Source organism: Aethalodelphis obliquidens, unplaced genomic scaffold, assembly GCF_003676395.1.
Source record: "Aethalodelphis obliquidens isolate GAN/ISIS:26980383/991018 unplaced genomic scaffold, ASM367639v1 scaffold16, whole genome shotgun sequence".
Lineage (NCBI taxonomy): Eukaryota > Metazoa > Chordata > Mammalia > Artiodactyla > Delphinidae > Aethalodelphis > Aethalodelphis obliquidens.
In genome coordinates this window covers 18,942,614-18,961,941 of record NW_020837960.1, presented here as the reverse complement: position 1 = coordinate 18,961,941, position 19,328 = coordinate 18,942,614, and the positions used below count along the sequence as shown (strand labels likewise).

At 38.2% G+C, this 19,328-nt stretch overlaps 1 protein-coding gene across 1 annotated transcript; it reads left to right on the top strand.

Moving 5' to 3' along the window:
• The first annotated feature begins 1,108 nt into the window (after window positions 1-1,108).
• Window positions 1,109-15,990, top strand: CKAP2 (cytoskeleton associated protein 2). Its single transcript, XM_027116416.1, has 9 exons — window positions 1,109-1,267; window positions 2,163-2,247; window positions 4,257-4,335; window positions 4,453-5,321; window positions 5,783-5,987; window positions 7,734-7,904; window positions 9,934-10,003; window positions 13,724-13,979; window positions 14,462-15,990. Exons 1-9 carry the CDS (start codon window positions 1,198-1,200, stop codon window positions 14,715-14,717), a joined length of 2,061 nt encoding a protein of 686 aa, XP_026972217.1. The 5' UTR covers window positions 1,109-1,197; the 3' UTR covers window positions 14,718-15,990.
• The last annotated feature ends 3,338 nt before the right edge of the window (window positions 15,991-19,328 follow it).

Below are 19,328 nucleotides of genomic sequence, written 5' to 3'. Positions count from 1 at the left end.
TTACACTAAAAATGAGACGTTTCATCAAGAAAAGAAAACTACAGAATATCCCAAATTAACTTCCCAAACTAATTTAGCAAGATGCTAGCATAAAATGCTGACGGAAAAAGCAGGGAAGGATGGGAAACACTGACCACAGTTGAGAGCCATCTGTGGAGGCCCTCACACATGGGCAGGGAAGATAGAAGTTGCATCTTATCATCTCTGTCTCCATGTTTAAAACCTGGCTGAAACAGTCCAGCTAAACCTAGCTTCAGTGATCAAGCAAGACCGAGAAATGGTATGACCCCTGTGCTTAAAAGCAGAAAGGCACAGCCCAGAACTCTCCCTCTCTTCCCCCGCACCACCCACAAAACCATCTTGCTCTGTTATTTCATTCTGTCTTATCCATTGGGTGTTTGTGCGGGTTTTATGAAGGTAATATTTTTAGATGAGGACTGAAAGATTATGGCAGCACACTTAAACGTACAAACACACAGAATGAATACAACAAATGCTGAATTTACCTTCACAGGATTATAAAAGAAAGGTCTATCCCCATTTTAGCCCTTTCTCTTCCTCTCTTTTTCTCATCTGGTAATTGGGTAGTACAGAGGGAAGTAGACCCTAATTTCAGTTCCTCTTTTCAATCTGTGCAAACGTGGACAAATAACTTCTGAGCCTGTCACCTTATCTGTGAAACAGGAGATGATAACGTCCCACTTCAGAGCTGTGATGCCGCAATGAAGTAATATTTGTGAAAAGGAAATACACATGCTCTAGGTACAGTAGTGAGTGCTTATAATCCTCCTCCTCACTGAACACTCCAAACAGCACTTTTCTCCTCTGCCTTCCTCAATGCACTGTGAGCGTCTAAAGACGAGAGCTATCTGCTACAGGGACTTCGCTCCGACTCCTCCCAAGTTGCCAAGTCCAAGACAAGAGCGCTGTTTATGTTTGAAAACCTAGGGATTCAGTCCCGAGAGGTCCTAACTGAACTAGGCGGTCTCAAGCCCCGCCCCTGCAGACACAGAGCAGGCCCCCCGCCCCTCTTCGCCCATTGGCCCATTCAATTCACGCCGGGCACCAATGGGCGGAGGCGGCGGTCGCGCAGTCTAAGGCCGAGCCCAAGGCGTCGTGGGGCAGTGTGCGGCCGCTCCGGCTTGACGGAGACTGTGGCGGTCGAGCTCGAGACGCGTCCCCCTGCCCGGAGCTGCGATGAGCACCCCAGCCGTGCCCCAGGACCTGCAGCTGCCCCCGAGTCAGAGGGCCCAGTCCGCGTTCAGAGGTGAGGGCCGCGGTGCCGGGAGCGGCCGGCGCGGCCACGGGGGGATGGCTCGGGCAGGGCCATCAGGGCCTTGGGTTCGCAGACCAGTTTCCGCCCAGTTCAGTTGTGCGAGAAGTCTGGACAGGGTTTGTGAAATGGACAATCGGAGTGGTACCCGCTCCGTGGTGTTAGTGTGCGTGTTGAACGCGTCGCGTGCGGTCGCGACCCACTGGCGGCGGCGACGGGCTTCGATGAGAGGATCCGTTTAGCCGGGGGGTGGGGTGGGGTCGGGGGAGTGTGCGGGGCTCCGGCAGGGACCCGCGTTGGGGACCCGGGCCCGCGGAGGCGAGGCCGCGTCAGTGCTGGGAGCTGACTGCGCCTGCGCAGGGCGCTCCCGCCTCCTGAGTCGGGAGTTAATTTCTGGAGGGACGGGAGTGTTCAACTGATGCTTCAGATTTAACACATGTCGCCTTCGACTTTATAGAAATCTAGGGTTAGCTGCGTCTTCAGAAATAATAGATATTTCTTGTCCTACACGTGGGAAAACAGGAAAGAAATTCTCACCCAATTCTGGTAAATTAGAACTTGGAGTCTGGTGTCTCATCTCTACCATCTAACTTCTTAAAACTTGGCTTTCAGGAGCTGTATGTTGAAAATGATGTTCTCCAGACTTTTCACTTTCAGACAGTAGAGAATGTGATTCTTGTACAGAGTGGGTATGGGGACCAGTTATAGTAACAGTCATTTCAAAACGTGATTATTTCTCAAAGGCAGTACTGAACTGGGAAATTTTCTGTTATACATAAGATGTAATCTCAAGCAGAACATTTTTCGAAGTTAAATCTTCATTTAGTCAGTATTTTATTTGATGTTGTTATTGCAGCTGATGTTGACCTGTAGCTCTTTTGTTATTTAGAGCAAAGAAGACAAAAACTCAAGGAGCATCTGTTAAAAAGAAAAACTTTTTTTGCATACAAACAGGAAAATCAGATATTATCCAGGTGAGTCAAATTTTTTTCACTTCACATCTGTCAAATTATATCAGAGCTATCCAGTAAAGATGTAATGTGAGCCACACATGTAATTTAAAATTTTCTAGTAGCCCCATTTTTAAAGTTTTGTTTTTAAAGATGAAATGAATTTTAATACATTTTATTTAATCCAGTATTTTAATTTGTATTTCTTTATATTAGGTACTCTACTTATTGATATATTTTGTGTTGATGAATGCTTCATACCCTTCTCCAGGGTAGAAAATACTCAGATTCTGCTATGTTTAGGAGATAGAGCTGGCAGGACTTGGTGATGGATTAGATATGGGATGTAAAAGAAAAAATAGAGTTGAAGATGATCCTTAATGTTCCAGGGTAAAGGAGGCTAAAGAGATGTGACAACTAAATTCAATACCTGACCCTTATACTGTATTTAATAGTGGAAAGGAAAATGCTATAAAGGACATTATCAGGTCAGTTTTCAACTATGAACAATAGATTAAAATGGTTAAGGTAAATTTATGAATTTGGTAACTGTTCTGTGGTTATGTAAGAGAAAATTCCTATTTTTAGGAAATAAACATTTAAGTATTTAAGGGTAAAGAGGCATCATGTATGTAACTTAACTTGAAAGGTTCAGATAAAAAGTTGTGTATACTCCACACATAGACATGTTCAGAAAGAGTGCAAATGATAATGCAAATGGGATAAAATGTTAACAATAGGCAAATCTGGATAAAGAGTTTGAATTATTTATAATTTTGCAACTTTATATAAGTTTGGCATTGTTTTCAAATAAAAATTATTTTTTAATTTTTTTACTCTACATTAATTAGTTGCTTTTCTTTAGAATAAACATTTTCTTTCACAAATCCCAATTTTTTGTTTAAGACAAAAGATGATCCTAGACTTTTGATTTGAATAACTGAGTGGATAGCGATACCATATATTGAGATGGGAAGCCCGAGGGAGGAGTGGGAGAATGGGGAGTTCTGTTCTGACTATGTTAAGTCTGAGGCAGCAATAAGACATCTAAGTGGAGATGCCAAATAGCAATGTGTCTGAAGTTCAGGGGTGAGAATGGGACTACAGATATAAACTTGGGAGTTGTCAGTGTGTAGATGGTATTTCTTTAAAACCTTGGGGTGGAATGAGATTACTAGAGAGAAAGCAAAGAGAACATTAATTCACATAAGACAGTGACTCTCAACTACTTATTTAAATAAGGAATCCAACTGGGTCGTGGGGTTTAGAGTACTCTTATACACAATGGGAAGAAAAGAACATTCTAAACTCAACTATACAGAAATCAAATTTTGCTGACTCTAAAATGTACATTTTGTTCACATTTTTACGTCTCTGAACTTGAAATCTGCCTTAGAATCCAAGGCATATCCAACTGACCCTTTTTTTTCCCTTCGTTCATGGAATACAAAATCACTTGCTAAGAGATTCTCACAGCCTGTACTAACCTATACTGTAGCCTGTACTAGCCTATATCTATAAAAAGGGAGTTTAAGTTTAATTCTTGAAGAAGCTTTTGCTTTGTATATACATATATTCTAAATGCAATGCTATTTAGAAACTAAAATCCACATGATTAATAAATTAAGTTGTGAGTGTGTGTGAAAATTTTTGAATTTCTTTTGGGAGAACTATTTATAAAAAATTTTTTTCAATGTAAGTCTGGTACTAAGCACTTAAAACTAACCAAAGAAAATGTTGCTTAATAAAGATTTTTGAAGACTTGTTTGAATGACTAGAGAATGGTTTAGAATGAGATTGGGGGGGGAGGGTATTAAGGCTTGTAAGAAAATACCTTTAAATTCCTCAGCCGTCTTGTTTACACTATAAAATCACCCTATAATAAAGAAGAGTTTTGCTTAGGACAAATCTCAGCTCAGTTCTTGCCTCAGTTTAAAACAGCAAAGTCAGATAATTGTTATATCCTCCCATACCTCCCCCAGAAAAGGAAACTTCCTTAGTATGGACTTTTTTTTTTTTTTTTTTTTTTTAAGTGATAGAGACCAGAGAGTGAGGATATCTGAAGGCCAGATCCAAGAAGAGACAAAAGTTCTGGAACTTAAGGCAAAAATGGTAAGATATGGAATAGCCCTCCTAAATGTTCCCTTTCCCCTCATTCCTAAAGAAGGTTTTTTACTAAACTCTTTCTGAAAGATTTGTCTTTAACTAATTTGTCTTTAACTCTTTTAGACTGATAAAGAGAATGTCGGTAGACCTACTGGGATCAAGAATAATATAACAATGGAAAAAAACTGTATTCCTTTAAAACCTTGTAATGAATTAACCAATTCAACTACAGCAGTTGATACACCTAATTTTGAAGATAATAATCAAACTCTGCCATTGTTACCAATTAAAGATGACCCCCAAAGTCAACATATGACGTTAAGCCAAGCATTTCACCTTAAAAACAACAGTAAAAAGAAACAAATGACTACAGAAAAACCAAAGCAAGATGCTAACATGCCCAAGAAACCTGTGCTTGGATCTTATCGTGGCCAAATTGTTCAGTCTAAGATTAATTCCTTTAGAAAACCTCTACAAGTCAAAGATGAGAGTTCTGCAACAACGAAGAAACTTTCAGCTACTGTCTCGAAAGCCACAAAGTCTCAGCCTGTACACGCCAGCAGTGTAACAGTGAAAAGTGATAGAGCCTCACATATGACGACTGCCACTAAATTTGTGAGCACTACATCTCAGAGCAGTCAACTTGTGCGACCTTCTATTAGAAGTCACCACAGTAATAACCAGAACACCATGAAACAAGGCATCAGTAGGACGTCTGCCAGTGTTACAGTTCGGAAAGGGCCTCGAGAGAAAGAATTATTACAGTTAAATACGGTTTCGTCTATTATCAAAACCAGTTCTTCTCAGGACATAAAAAGAAATAAGACACTATCAAGAAGCATGACATCTGAAATGGTAGCCAGGCCTGCTTCGTCTTCTAATACTAAACTGATAGAAAAGTCAAAAAGCATTGACCAGCGCAGACATACCATGGTGAAAGCAGCTATTGATAGTAGATGGACTCAGCCCAGAGAAACTGCGGAGGAGAGAAAGTAAGTAGATGTAGTTTTGTTAGCTTAATTTTTAGTAGGGTACCACTTGTGAATTTGGCTTATCATTTCCTTGAATGTATTAGAGCTTTTTGTACATGGATTCTCTTCAGTCATATGCAGATCAATTTAAGCAAATTTATGTCGTGGAACAGTATGTCCTAAGTTATTGTGCTTGAGTGTGTTTAATTAGGTTGTTTTATGTAATCTAAGTTAAAATACTTAATAAAATTGAGAAATATTTTATAACCTCTCCATTTAAAAATGCATTCCTGGGGTCTTTGTGAGCGTATGATTAACATTGATAGGTTCTGTATTTCTTTTTCTTCAAGCTGGTGAACTATGTATATGCCACCAGTGTAGAATTACTTAAAGACCTGAAATATTTTTTTAACTTTCACTGTATTTGACAGAAATCTGTTATCAGTATCACAGTAATGTTTATATGCTGCTTCTAACTGTAGGGCTCGTCTGAGTGAGTGGAAAGCTGGCAAAGGAAGAGTAATGAAAAGGCCTCCGAGCTCAGTGGTTACCCAGCCTGAGCCCGAAGCACAAAATGAAAAACCAGTTGGATCCTTCTGGACTACCATGGCAGAAGAAGACGAACAGCGAGTGTTTACTGAAAAAGTAAACAAGACATTTTCTGAATGCCTAAACCTGATTAATGAGGTAGAGTCTTTTTCTTTATTTGTGTAGTAGTTTATAGTTTGCAAATTAACCTTCATCAACATTATCTCATTAAATTATACTGTCACTCTTTTTTGACCAATTAATGTGTCAGCAGTGTTATGGAGACTTACTGTTAATTGTGAGATTGTTTCTCTTTAGCCTTAAATGGACTACATTCTCACTGAGTTCATATAAATATATCAAATGGATACTTAGATGTTTTTCAGTTGAGTTGTAAATATTGTATTCCTCTAAGATGTTACCATAGAGTGGGCTGGGGGGTGGATATTCACTCTGTTACTTTTGTTTTTACATTCGTTCAATATATTTACAATTTTTTTTCAACTTATTCCCATACTTTATCAAAGACTAGCAACACAAATTATTATCACAGATTAAATTTAACTAAAATAGTTGCAAGCAAAATCCCATTAATCTAAACCAATATCATCATGGCCTTGAACTGTAGAATTTTACGATTTGGACCAGAATTCCTATGTGTATGGTAATCAACTTCAGAGTGTTTTTATTTTATTTCCTGACTTCTCCTAATTTTTAAAAAAATATATACGTGTAGGGCTTCCCTGGTGGCGCAGTGGTTGAGAGTCCGCCTGCCGATGCAGGGGACACGAGTTGGTGCCCCGGTCCAGGAAGATCCCACATGCCGCGGAGCGGCTGGGCCCGTGAGCCATGGCCGCTGAGCCTGTGTGTCCGGAGCCTGTGCTCCGCAACGGGAGAGGCCACAACAGTGAGAGGCCCGCGTACCGAAAAAAAAAAAAAAAAAATATATATATATATATATATATATATATATATACATATATATATATACACACACACGTATATTTTAATATGTATAAGAATCATCTTAATATATTGTTTAACTGTCACTTATAGTTGTGAATTTTTTTTATACATCTTTATTGGAGTATAATTGCTTCACAATGGTGTGTTAGTTTCTGCCGTACAACAAAGTGAATCAGCTATACGCACACACATATCCCCATATCCCCTCCTTCTTGAGCCTCCCTCCCACCCTCTCTATCCCACCCCTCTAGGTGGTCACAAAGCATCGAGCTGATCTCCCCGTCACTCACTAGTATCTAAGATCCATAGCAAGACTGAACATATAGAGTGTGATTTCAAATCTTTCTCTAGTCTTCATGAGCATCTTTCATCTTTTTGTGGTTCTGACAACCAGTGGATATTATAGTCAGGGAAACTGATTCTCTTATTTCTGCTCTGCTGGGGTTTTTTATTGATACTATGGAATTTTTCTGCCCTGCTACTTAACTATATATAGCTCTTAATTACGTAAACCATTACGGATTCATTTTAATCTTACTATCAAAACTTTTTGACAAAGATAATTGAAGAAGAAACTTGCAAGCTATTCTCATAAGCATTTAGTAGATGCAAAAATTCTAAATAAAGTATTAACAAATAGAATCTCATAATATAAAGAGGATAAACATCAAGATCAAGTAGAGTTTTAGTCATTTTTTTACTAATATTTTTCTCAACTAGTATTTCTTTTTTCTTCTCTCTCTGACTTTTGACTGATATGCTTCTTGCTAGCCATTCAGAACAAGTCTGGAGTAAGGAGTATAATGGTGAATATTTTATGAATAATTTTCTACCAACCTTTTATCTCTTTATCACTGACCTTGATTACAGTAAGTTTACTTAATTGTTCATAGTTTGTAGGCTAAATGACATCACTCGCTTTATTTCTTGCTATTTTAGGGATGTCCAAAAGAAGAAGTATTGGTTACACTAAATGACCTGATTAAAAATATTCCAGATGCCAAAAAACTTGTTAAATATTGGATATGCCTTGCACGTGTTGAACCACTTACGAGTCCTATTGAAAATATTATCGCAATCTATGAGAAGGCCATTCTGGCAGGAGCTCAGGTGAGATTAAAACTTACTGGTCTTTATTATTACAGTGTAAATAATTCAGAATTATTTTGGAACACATCACCGCATAACTTGATAAAATTGTGGTTATATATGTGGCAGTGATGAATGTTTAAAGGCCACAAGGATTGCATATTATAAAGGCTGTTTCTCAACCTTCTAAAACTTGCTCATGTACTAGGGATAATCAGACCTTAGAAAATGGATATAAGCTGAAATGTGTATTTCATGAAACGTGCTGTGAGAAATGTTTTAGCACAGCATGTCGTTTTGCACATTCTCTAGTTGAGAAATCTACTGGGAAACTGAATTTTCAATATTAAACTGTATTTATTGACTAGAAAGCAAATGGAATTAAATTAACTTTTAAAATGTTAGTAAGTTCTGATAGCTTGTGAGAGAATTCTTTCACTTTAGGAGTATATCTTTACGGACTCACATTTATATGCCATATGTTTGGTCCAGAAAATGGCAATAAACTAATATCTCTGACATTATTACCACCATAGTGGTTTGATATTATACCTGTCACCTCTTCCTTGTGTGCTGCTACCAGAAAAACCCTGGGTATAGAAAAAAATGGTATCCTGGGGTTTTTTTGATTTGATTGGTTTGACATTTTGATTGGTTTGATTTGTGAATCAATGACATTTGATTGACATTTGATTGGTTTTGTTGTCTTTATGGTCAGATATTCCTAAAATGTATTTCCTTCTGACCAAGTTTCTCAGAAACGCATTCTTGGAAATGGTTTACAAAGAGGGTTTTTTTAAAAACTTTTTTAGCCTTTTCTTAAGAAAGGTCTCTATCCTTTAGTATCAGCAAAACCAGCAAATGCTATTTGATCTTTCACCTGAATCAAAAATCAAATATTCAGCAGATATTCTCTCTATGGCTATTATATGTAAAACACTTTGCTGAAGGGTAATTGTATTTCACCGAATCTCACCTGGAAGAGAATGTTAGGTCCCTACTACATTGAACCAGAAGGGACGTTACTTACAGCAGCTTGTGACAGTATAGCTAGGATGCAAAACTAGAGCCAGGTGTTCACAGAGAAAACAGTAGTGTAAAGAGAAAGATGTGACACCAGAGCAGAAATTGGAAAACAGGGATCAAAATTAGCCAAGAAAATTAAAAGCCAGATGGGTGAGTAGTTCAGGACTAAGTTCTAGAATTAAGAATATGAGCCTGAGCTTCTCTTTCGTATAATATTTTGAATATATTGCATTAGCAGGCATCGTGGTTCAAAGGAACATAGTAAGTACTTATAATATGTGACATATAATGGATGCTTTACTAAACTGTTGAATTTTTTTTTTTTTTGCGGTACGCGGGCCTCTCACTGTTGTGGCCTCTCCCGTTGCAGAGCACAGGCTCTGGACGCGCAGGCTCAGTGGCCATGGCTCACGGGCCCAGCCGCTCCGCGGCATGCGGGATCTTCCCGGACTGGGGCACGAACCTGTGTCCCCTGCATCAGCAGGCGGACTCTCAACCACTGCACCACCAGGGAAGCCCCAAACTGTTGAATTTTTGAATAAATGAAATGTTAGGCTGATCAACCTTGAACTCTTCAGAAATGCATTTAATAGCATGTGAAACAAAAATATAACCATGGACTTGAATGTAGGGGAAAAGGAATAAACTAATATAAATTTAGAGAAACTTAATATAATCAGCTCTTTGATAGATATTAATAGTCTTAATTTGCTATTTGTTCATTCATTTTGTCCCTATCAGGTAAGCAGTAATATTTACCATAGGCTGAAGAAAAATTATGGGAAAATTTTTTAAACTGATGAAATTCTGTCCCTTAAGTTCATTTTTATTGGAAAAGACAGTCATATTTTTAATTGGAGTGGCAAAATAAGTGTTCTGAGAAAAATGGTCCAAGAATCATTGCTTTGTTATAAAATATGAAATTTAATCACTGGTTTTAATATTTTCAACTTGGACAACCTTAGTTAATGTCTGAGAATATAAAACTTATATGGGTCTGCTTTCTTCATTAAAAAAAATTAAGCCTATTGAAGAGATGCGACATGCAATTGTTGACATTCTTACAATGAAGAGTCAAGAAAAAGTTAAATTTGGTAAGTTAGTTTCTTTTGTTTTCTTCAAGTGAATTGTGATTTAATTAAATTTCTTTGCTGAATTATTTTTCTTTTATCTTTTTAAACTTTTTAAATATTTAAGTTGTTTCTTTCCTCATACTTCTGTTGACATACCTCTGAAATTTTTTGGCTTTACGTAGTATAAATAATTTTTAATTAGGAGGTCTGGTTTGAAACCCAAATTTGTTATCATGTGTCTGTGAAAGTTACCTTACCTTTCTAGGCCTTAATTTCCTGTCTTAAAAATGAGGCAGTTTGACTAGATGATCTATAAGACGTTTTGGTTCAACAGAGAATATTTCTGTTTATGTTTGCTGTTATTATGCCCCAGTGGAACATACAGATGTATATGCTCTGATCTTACTGGCTATATTTAATAAAGGAGCTTAAGAGGGAATGGTCAGGGAGACAGGAGGAAAAACCAGGAAAGACTAGTATACCACAAACCTAAGGAGCAGAAAGGTTTAAGAATAGCCTAACCCACTGAAATGGGTGAAGGGCGTCAAAAGATACAAATTACCAGTTATAAAATAAATAAGTCCTGGGCATACAAAGTACAGCATGGTGACTGTAGATAATAACACTGTATTGCATATTTGAAAGTTGCTGAGAGAGTAGATCTTAAAAGTCCTCATCACAAGAAAAAAAATGTGTGTAACTATGTATGGGGAGAGATGGTTTCATTTCACAATATGTTCTGGTCATCATTTCATGATACATACAAATATCAAATCATGTTGTACACTTGAAACTAATATAATGTTGTATGTCATTTATACCTCAATTTAAAAAAAAATTTTTTTAAGTATAACCTAATCCTGTGTCTTTGTGCTAAAGACAGCAAAGTAGAAATAAGAATTTTATAGAACCTTCTTCCTCATAATTCTCACTGGCTCTAAAGATATTTAGAAAGAGAAAACCAGTATTTAAACCTGGTTCAGTTATTCTACCTTTTTTTTCCTTAATAGAATCATACTAGTTAGTGGAATCTTTCCAGCTGGTAGAATATTTATCTTTAGATGGAAAAAGAAATGCTATCCATAAACTCTTGGCTTTCGAAATATATAATTATAAATTCTAGGTATAAAATCCATTTTACAAATTAAAATTATTTGTAAACAGCAAGAAAACATCTTTGGGAAGTATAAGACAAATAATAAGAGAGAGAAGCACCACTTGGGTATCTCTCAGATTCCTTAATCCCAGAAATCCAAACTTGACTACATCACTTTTCCCTAAACCTTTTCCTTAGTTTGGTTCCCTATCTCAGTGACCGACACTGTCGAGTTCTCCAAGCCAGAAATCTTGGGGTTATATTTCACTCCTTCCCTCTTTTCCCACTTTCCCACCCCTGTTTCCTAGCCAATCAAATTCAGTTTAACTTCCTAGGCATCTCTTAAAATCCATCCACTTCTCTCCATCCTTACTCTCATTACTATAGTCACGATCACTGACAGCTCTTACGTGGACTACAACATTGGTTTCCTTACTTAGGTTCCTGCTTCTCTACTCTGGCTCCAATCTGTTCTCAAGACTGCAACCAAAATGCCCCATCACGTATCTGCTTAGATTCCTGATCCCAGCCTCTCTTGTCACTCCCTCTCCTACACATCCCTGATTGCTTTCTTTACTTTTTTTTTATTTCCTAGAAGGGGCTGTACTATCTCTCTTGCCTCTGGGTCTCTCCAAGCCAGTCTTCTACTTTTAACCTAATTCGTACCACAATTCACCTGTCACTTCCTTGAGGTAGCCTTCCCTGATGTCCACCTTTCCTCTCAACCCAACTAGATGAAATGCCCTGTTTTGTGCTTGCTGGTTTTCTCTGTGCAGTATTTTATGCACTTGATTGCTTGTTTGTCTTGTCTTTCAAGCTCTAAACTCTGTTGTCAAGGACTGGGTCTGATCTTCCTCGCCACTGCAGCCCCAGTACTACTGCAAAAATATTTGTTGAATTAATGAATCGATATTCCCTCTCTCCTTACTTCAACTTATCCTCAGTAAACCACATTCACTTTACCATGTAACTAAAATCATCACTTAGTAAAAATCTCTATCAATTTAAAAAAAGGAAAAAACCTAATAATTTCCTAATAATCAAATCTAAAGGTCTTTCAGCTCAGTGGATTTACCAGGATGTCTCACAAGTATTTCACATCTAACATGTTTTATTTGGAATGCCTTGTCTTCCCTCGCTGCTTCCTCATACCACCATCTCTTCCTCCCAAAAAAGAAAAAAAAAAGAAAAATCCTCCTTTGTTATTAAAGACTCTGAAGCAAGAAATTTTAGAAGGAATGCACACATCCACACTCATTCAGACCTTCATATGCATTAATTTGTTAAGTCCTGACTCAGGAATAACACTAAACTTGGGCCCTTCCTTCCCACTGTCCACCTCTACCACCTTGCTCAGACTGTGGTAACAGCTTTGTCTTCTTACCATCACAGATCATTACCTTTTTTTTTTTTTTTTTTTTGGTTGTGCTGCACAGCATATGGGATCTTAGTTCCCCGACTAGGGATCAAACCCGTGCCCCTGCAGTGGAAGCACAGAGTCTTAACTGCTGGACCACCAGGGAAGTCCCACAAATCATTCCCTGCCATTCTAAACCGTTCTGTATAGTGACCAAATCTAATTATATCTGTCTCTCCAGTGAACTTTTTTTTTTTTTTTTGTGCTACGTGGGCCTCTCACTGCTGTGGCCTCTCCTGTTGCAGAGCACAGGCTCCGGACACGCAGGCTCAGCGGCCATGGCTTACGGGCCCAGCCGCTCCGCGGCATATGGGATCTTCCCGGACCAGGGCACGAACCCGTGTCCCCCGCATCGGCAGGCGGACGCTCAACCACTGCGCCACCACGGAAGCCCTCCAGTGAATTTTTTTTTTTTTTTGCTGTACGCGGGCCTCTCACTGTTGTGGCCTCTCCCGTTGCGGAGCACAGGCTCCGGACGCGCAGGCTCAGCGGCCATGGCTCACGGGCCTAGCTGCTCCGCGGCATGTGGGATCTTCCTGGACCGGGGCACGAACCCGCGTCCCCTGCATCGGCAGGCGGACTCTCAACCACTGCGCCACCAGGGAAGCCCCCAGTGAATTTTTTTAACTAAAACTTCCTACCTGTCTGAACTCATCACCTCCTTCCTACATTTGCACCTTGCTCCTTACCCTGTGTTCTAAGCACACTGGCCCTTTAATATTGTCTTAATGGATCATTTTCTTTTAAGCTTCATATCAAAATTGTCTTCCTTTGTCTTGTACTCATTTTTCAAGACCCTGCCAATCAAACCAATCAAATGACATTTCACAAATGTCATTTGTGAAGCCTTCCCTTGCCATCTCCCTGTCCCTCAAGCAAACTCAGTTATTTCTTTTTATGGGTTCCCATAACCTTTTGTTTTTACCTCAATTCAAGCATTTTCCTCATTTTATAATTATTTTAAAGCATGTCTGTTCCACAGAATGTGAACTTTTTAAAGGATGGGGATGATTTCCTTCTTATATTTGTATCTATAATCCCTGACACACAGGAGATAGTAAATATTTGTTAAATAATTGTTAGCAGTATTTGCTTAGAAAAACTAATGGTTAGGAGATGGCTGTTTGGTTCTTTTATCTTGAAAATCTGGCCAACTGTAATAACTTTGTCTTCTGATTTTGTTCTTTAAATTTGACCAGAAGCTTAATCTATAAATCTGTTTCTATAGGAGAAAATATTGAGGAGGCTTGTGCGACCAAGGAACAAATCCAAGAAGCCACCATTGACGATACAAGTGTTAATCTGGGGTCAGAAAAACCGGAAATAGAAAATAAGCATCCTAGAAATGTGGTATTTCAAGGTTGTGAAAAAGAGCAAGATGACAAAGCAAAAGACCCAACCAGTGATGTTAAAACCCCCAATACAGAAACTAGGGCGGGTTGCTTAATTAAATATAATGTGTCTACTACTCCATACTTGCAAAGGTAAACTTTTAAAATGTAATGCTCTCTGATTTGTTTTTATGCTTAGGATCATGCATGTGGTATTTTAAAATGTTTAAGAGAGCTTCTGATTAGAACTATTTGTTAATAGAAACGTTTGAAACAATGTGATTGGAACATTTCACCTTTTAAATACTGTATTTGCTTTGCTTTTCCCTAAATATTGCCTTTTAAAAAAGAAAAACTTTTACATCATTTTTACTTTTATCTCTGTATTTATTAATAGCAGTGGGTTTTGGAATTGAGCGATTAGCCAATTCTATAGATATTCAAGTATCTACTGTGTACAAGTTGTAACAACAGGGAAATGAATAAGTTCCTTACTTATTGCAGGACCTCTTTCTGTAGGACAAGCAGTGACATGGTTGTAACATACAAGTTATAGTATGATAAATAGCATAAAAGTGTGAAGTGAAAATTTAACGTGTTTTTTAACTCTGGGAATAATTTTGTGTTTTTTTTAGTGTGAAAAAGAAGATGCAGTTTGATGAAACAAATTCTGCATTTAAAGAGCTCAAGTTTCTCACACCAGTTAGACGATCTCGACGTCTTCAAGAGAAGACTTCAAAATTGCCAGATATGTTAAAAGACCATTTTCCCTGTGTGTCTTCACTGGAGCAGTTAACAGAGTTGGGAAGTGAAACTGACGCTTTTGTGTGCCGCCCCAATGCAGCCCTGTGCCGCTTGTACTCGGAGACTGACACGACAGAAGAGAAGTGAAGCTCTGATAGGAGGTTGTATTATTTCGAGGGTGTTTGGTTGGTTGGTTTGTTGTGGCTTTTCATGTCCCTTAGGTCAAGAGTCGCCAAGTACCTAAGTATTCATGCAGTCAGCGCTCCTACTAATGTCCACTCTATAGCAGGTATTGCCTTCTGTGTGTCGGAAAGCTAATCCTACCTTGTCGATCTCAATAGACTGACTTTTCCTCTAAGACAGGTAAATTTTGTGAAGACAAGATTTAGCTTGCTTTCTCACCCAATTCTAGTAGCCCAGACTGCTGTGGTCTCCTGTGTCCCTGGGACTCTGCCCCTGGTTCTTCACTGTCACTCTCCAGCAATGCCAGTGAGTCTGCATCTGTGGTCTCTTGGCCTCTTTTTTCTTGTAGCCGAGGTCCCCGAGAGGGATAGTTAACTAAATACTCCATTTCTAAGAGAAGATACTTTGTTGGAAGAAAGAAAATGTGCCAAACCTAGTGGGCATTCAGAACTTTAAATCTGAGTTCCTTTCCTTAGTTCCTTTTCTAACTTGACTATCCAAAATGTTAAAAATTTTAACTTCCATCACTTCTTTTGATATAGTTTATAGACTAATAGAAGGCAGTTAGAGAAGGAATATATAATATTTCATAAATGTCATCCTAGTTTAGGTAGTATTTCTAAAATAACTAATACTTAAAATTGATTTCTTCCTTGTAATATAGAAACATCATGTCTCCTAAAACATTATAGTCATACACAGTAAGTAGGTCTCTGCTCCCCACACATAAATACCACCAGTAAAATTGTTTTGTAAGTCTCTGAACTAATACTTAAATAGCATACATCCTTTACCAACTCTACAATTTCAAGTAAGGATTTAGTCATTGTAAAAGGTTAGATAGTTTTAAAACTGTGTAATATGAATGTGGTTGAAAATCACGTACTTATTCTTATTTATGTTCATTAATTCCATTTGTATAATAGTGCCAGTCTTTGTTCTATTTATTGTCTTATGTTCTAGAGAGTAGGATTTTTATTCCTTTTAAGCTGTGTACCTAATATGTATACAATAAATGAAAACAGCTATATAACGACATTGCAATGACATTTCTTTCAACAAATATAAAATGCAATTTAACCAGGGTGAATAAATTTGAACCTTGCCTTTGAAATACATTATAGTGGGATTGGACTTTAGGTTTTTCAACACTTAAAATAAGTGTGTGCTTAATGGTGTATTTCCTTTTGAAAAATTATCAATCTACTTATCTAAAAATTAAAAAACTAATTCTTTAGTTTTTTTTCATCCTTTGTATGAATGATGCAAAATATGCCATTTTGAGATAAACTTCAAGCTGGCATATACTCTCAGCTTTGTAATATCCATACCATATGTTTTATTAGGCCATATAACATAGCTTGAAATATCTCAGTGAAAGAGAGCTTGAGATAAACTGTTCTGTTTGGACAGGTTTCATACAGTGTTGTTTTTTTTTTTTTCCTCTTCAACTGAGGGAAAATCTATCTAAATCATCATAGTTCTAACACTTACTGACTAGTTGTAACTCCTTTCCAGATGCTTGAGAACAGTTAGCACATGTCTGACCTAGGTTTGTTCCAAGCTAAATATCTCCAAGAATGTGATGGACGGTGCATGAGCCTTGAAGTGCAACAGACCTACATTCAAAAGTTCTGCTCCTACCTTCTCTTAAAAGTTACATGACTGTGGAGAAGCTACTTAGTTGAATCTCCTGTTTCTGAAGGGTGAAGTGGAGATAATCCGTTCTGGTCATTTTGTATCATTTTTATCTGCCTGTCCCCCCTGTTGAATGGCCAGAATGGGCACCTGACTGAAGCTGGACTGTCAGAATCCTTTCCACAGGTGTTTGGAATCAGGACTGAGAGTCAGTCTTTCCTATGTAGTTGGACCTGGAAAATGTAAATAGGCATTGGGTGACCGTTTGAAGGTTGGGGAGCAAAGATCACCAGAGAGAACAGTGAAGTAACTACCCAGAGAAAAGCAGGGGCTCCTGCCTGGGGTTTTCTCTTTTCTTTTCTTTTCTTTTTTTTAAATTTTAAAATGTTGGTTTTATTTTAAGACTCTCTTAACTGCTCCAGCAACCCCAGGCAGCCTCTACATCCCTCACACAGGACTCGTCCCAGCCGCCCCCCCTAAACTATCCGAAGTTGTGGCCTCAGTGAGTTTTGAATTCGGCAGGAACTGAAATTATTTAGCGTCCCACAGGCAGGCAGCATCTTCACCAGAATGTGGTTTTCCGGTCCCCACCAGTATGTGCATTTTAGACAAGCAGTGAAACAGGTCAAGCTGGAGCTTTTGGCCCCCAGACAAGGTGGGGCAGCCAAGGCGGGAGAGGCGTTCGGAGCGGCTGGGCAGGGAGAGTCTCCAGAGCAGCGCAAGGCACTCCAGGCCAGGCCCTTCCAGGTTCGGACTCCACCCAGGACTTGAATTTTAAAGATTGTTTAAATATACGTTTTCTCCTTTTTTAAAAAAGTGTTACTGAGCTAATTCACATACCGTAAAATGCACCCTTTTATAGTGTACAATTCAGTGGGTTTTAGTATATTCAGAGTTGTTTAACCATCACCACAGTCTAACGTTAGAGTATTTTCATCACCCCATGTACTTTTGCAACACAGATTAAGATAAACAATAACAAAAAGGGTGGTTTGGGGATAAAATTGTTTTTGAATACAACCACCCTTGATAACACAAATGAGAAAACTGACTGTTGGGCCCCAAAGAAAACAGAAGTGACTCTTGGAGATGCTTCTGCCCCTTCTTCTCTGTGCTCCTTTCTATTTTCTTGCAGATATCTTATACACAGATATAAATACATATAAACACGTGTATGTGTGGATTTTGTTTTTGCTTTGTTGGATATAAATACCATACTTTATGTATGGTTCTGCAAGTCATTTTTAAGTCATAGGAACTCTTCATTGACATGGATCAATACATTAATTAAGACTACATGGGAGGTTAGTAAATAGTAAAATTTACATTTCAAAATAGAGAAAAGAAGCTGTGAGTCAGTTACCTATCCATTTTGAGAGCAAGAAATTTCAATCTCTATACCACTTGCAAAAATTAATTCCGGTAGAATAAATGGTTAAATTTAAGTAAGTATATTAGAAGGAAATGTGAAATACATTTTCTCCTTAGGACAGGGAGGGCTTCTTTTATAAAGAAATTTTTTAACACCGAAGGGTTGGCAGAGCTCATAGAATTTAGCAGCAGGACGAGTCCCACCTCCGTGGGAATAAGTGTGAGACGTTCAGAAGCCAGACCCGTTACCACACCTGAGATCTTCAAAATTCTGAGAAAATGTACTCTGAAGCTAGAATTCTATGCCCAAGCTATAATTCAAGTTTGAGGGCATTTTCAAACATGCAAAGATTCAGTTTACCGCTCATGATCTTGTCTGAAAGTATCCCTAGGGGTTTTATTCCAGTGAAATAAAAAGTAAATCTAAGATTTAAAGAATCATTAAGCACACCAAGTCAATAAAAACAGTGAAATACACATAATTGTAGATTACAAAACATCATATAAAATGAAAATACTCCAATCAACAGGAGAGGTGTCAAGGAGAAAAAAAAAATAGAACTGAAGCTAATTACCTTGCTAACAAACTCGTCATGTTTGGGTGCAGGATACGGAAATTCATGTTTACTCTCACCATCTAGTAGGCATTTAATTGTTAAAAATATAAAATGTAAGGGTGAGATCCAGCAATTCCATCCCTAAGTATCAAGGAGAAATGAAAACATGCCCAGGCAAAGATTGTACACAAAGATGTTCGTAATAGTCTTATAAGAGCCCAAAACTGGAAACAACACAAAAGCCCATAACTGGTGAATGAGAAAACATCGTATGCTATATCCACTCAATGGAAATTAAGCAAAAGAAAACAGACGTTAAGAAAATGGAACAAACTACTGATAAACATAGCAACATAGATGAACCTCAAAAACACTAAGTAGGGCTTCCCTGGTGGTGCAGTGGTTAAGAATCCACTTGCTAAAGCAGGGGACAAGGGTTCAAGCCCTGGCCCAGGAAAATCCCACATGCTGCGGAGCAACTAAGCCCGTGCGCCACAACTACTGAGCCTGCATGCCACAACTACTAAAGCCCACGCGCCTAGAGCCTGTGCTCCACAAGAGAAGCCACTGCAATGAGAAGCCCGCACACTGCAGCAGAGTAGCCCCCACTTGCCGCAACTAGAGAAAGCCCGTGTGCAGCAATGAAGACCCAACGCAGCCAAAAATAAAATAAATAAATATATTTAAAAAAAAAAAGGATGAAGAGATTCTGTCTCTTATTTATAAAATTAAGACAATCTTTTTTTCTGTATCAATAGGGCCTGGAGTTTGAAGCTATTATCTCATTAGGAACTCAGGAAAATTAATTTTGAGATTCAAAGGTCATCGGGCATCATATCTGTTTAATATTTTGAAAATATCTGTTGTATCTACATGGCTTATCAGGACAGAAACTAGACTCTAATCAGCTCTTACTTGTTCATTGTACACCATACTCTGCAAAGCTAGAGGTGCTGTCTGCAAATGCCTACTATGTTATCACTAAAGCCCATTACTTTTCCTAGACTTA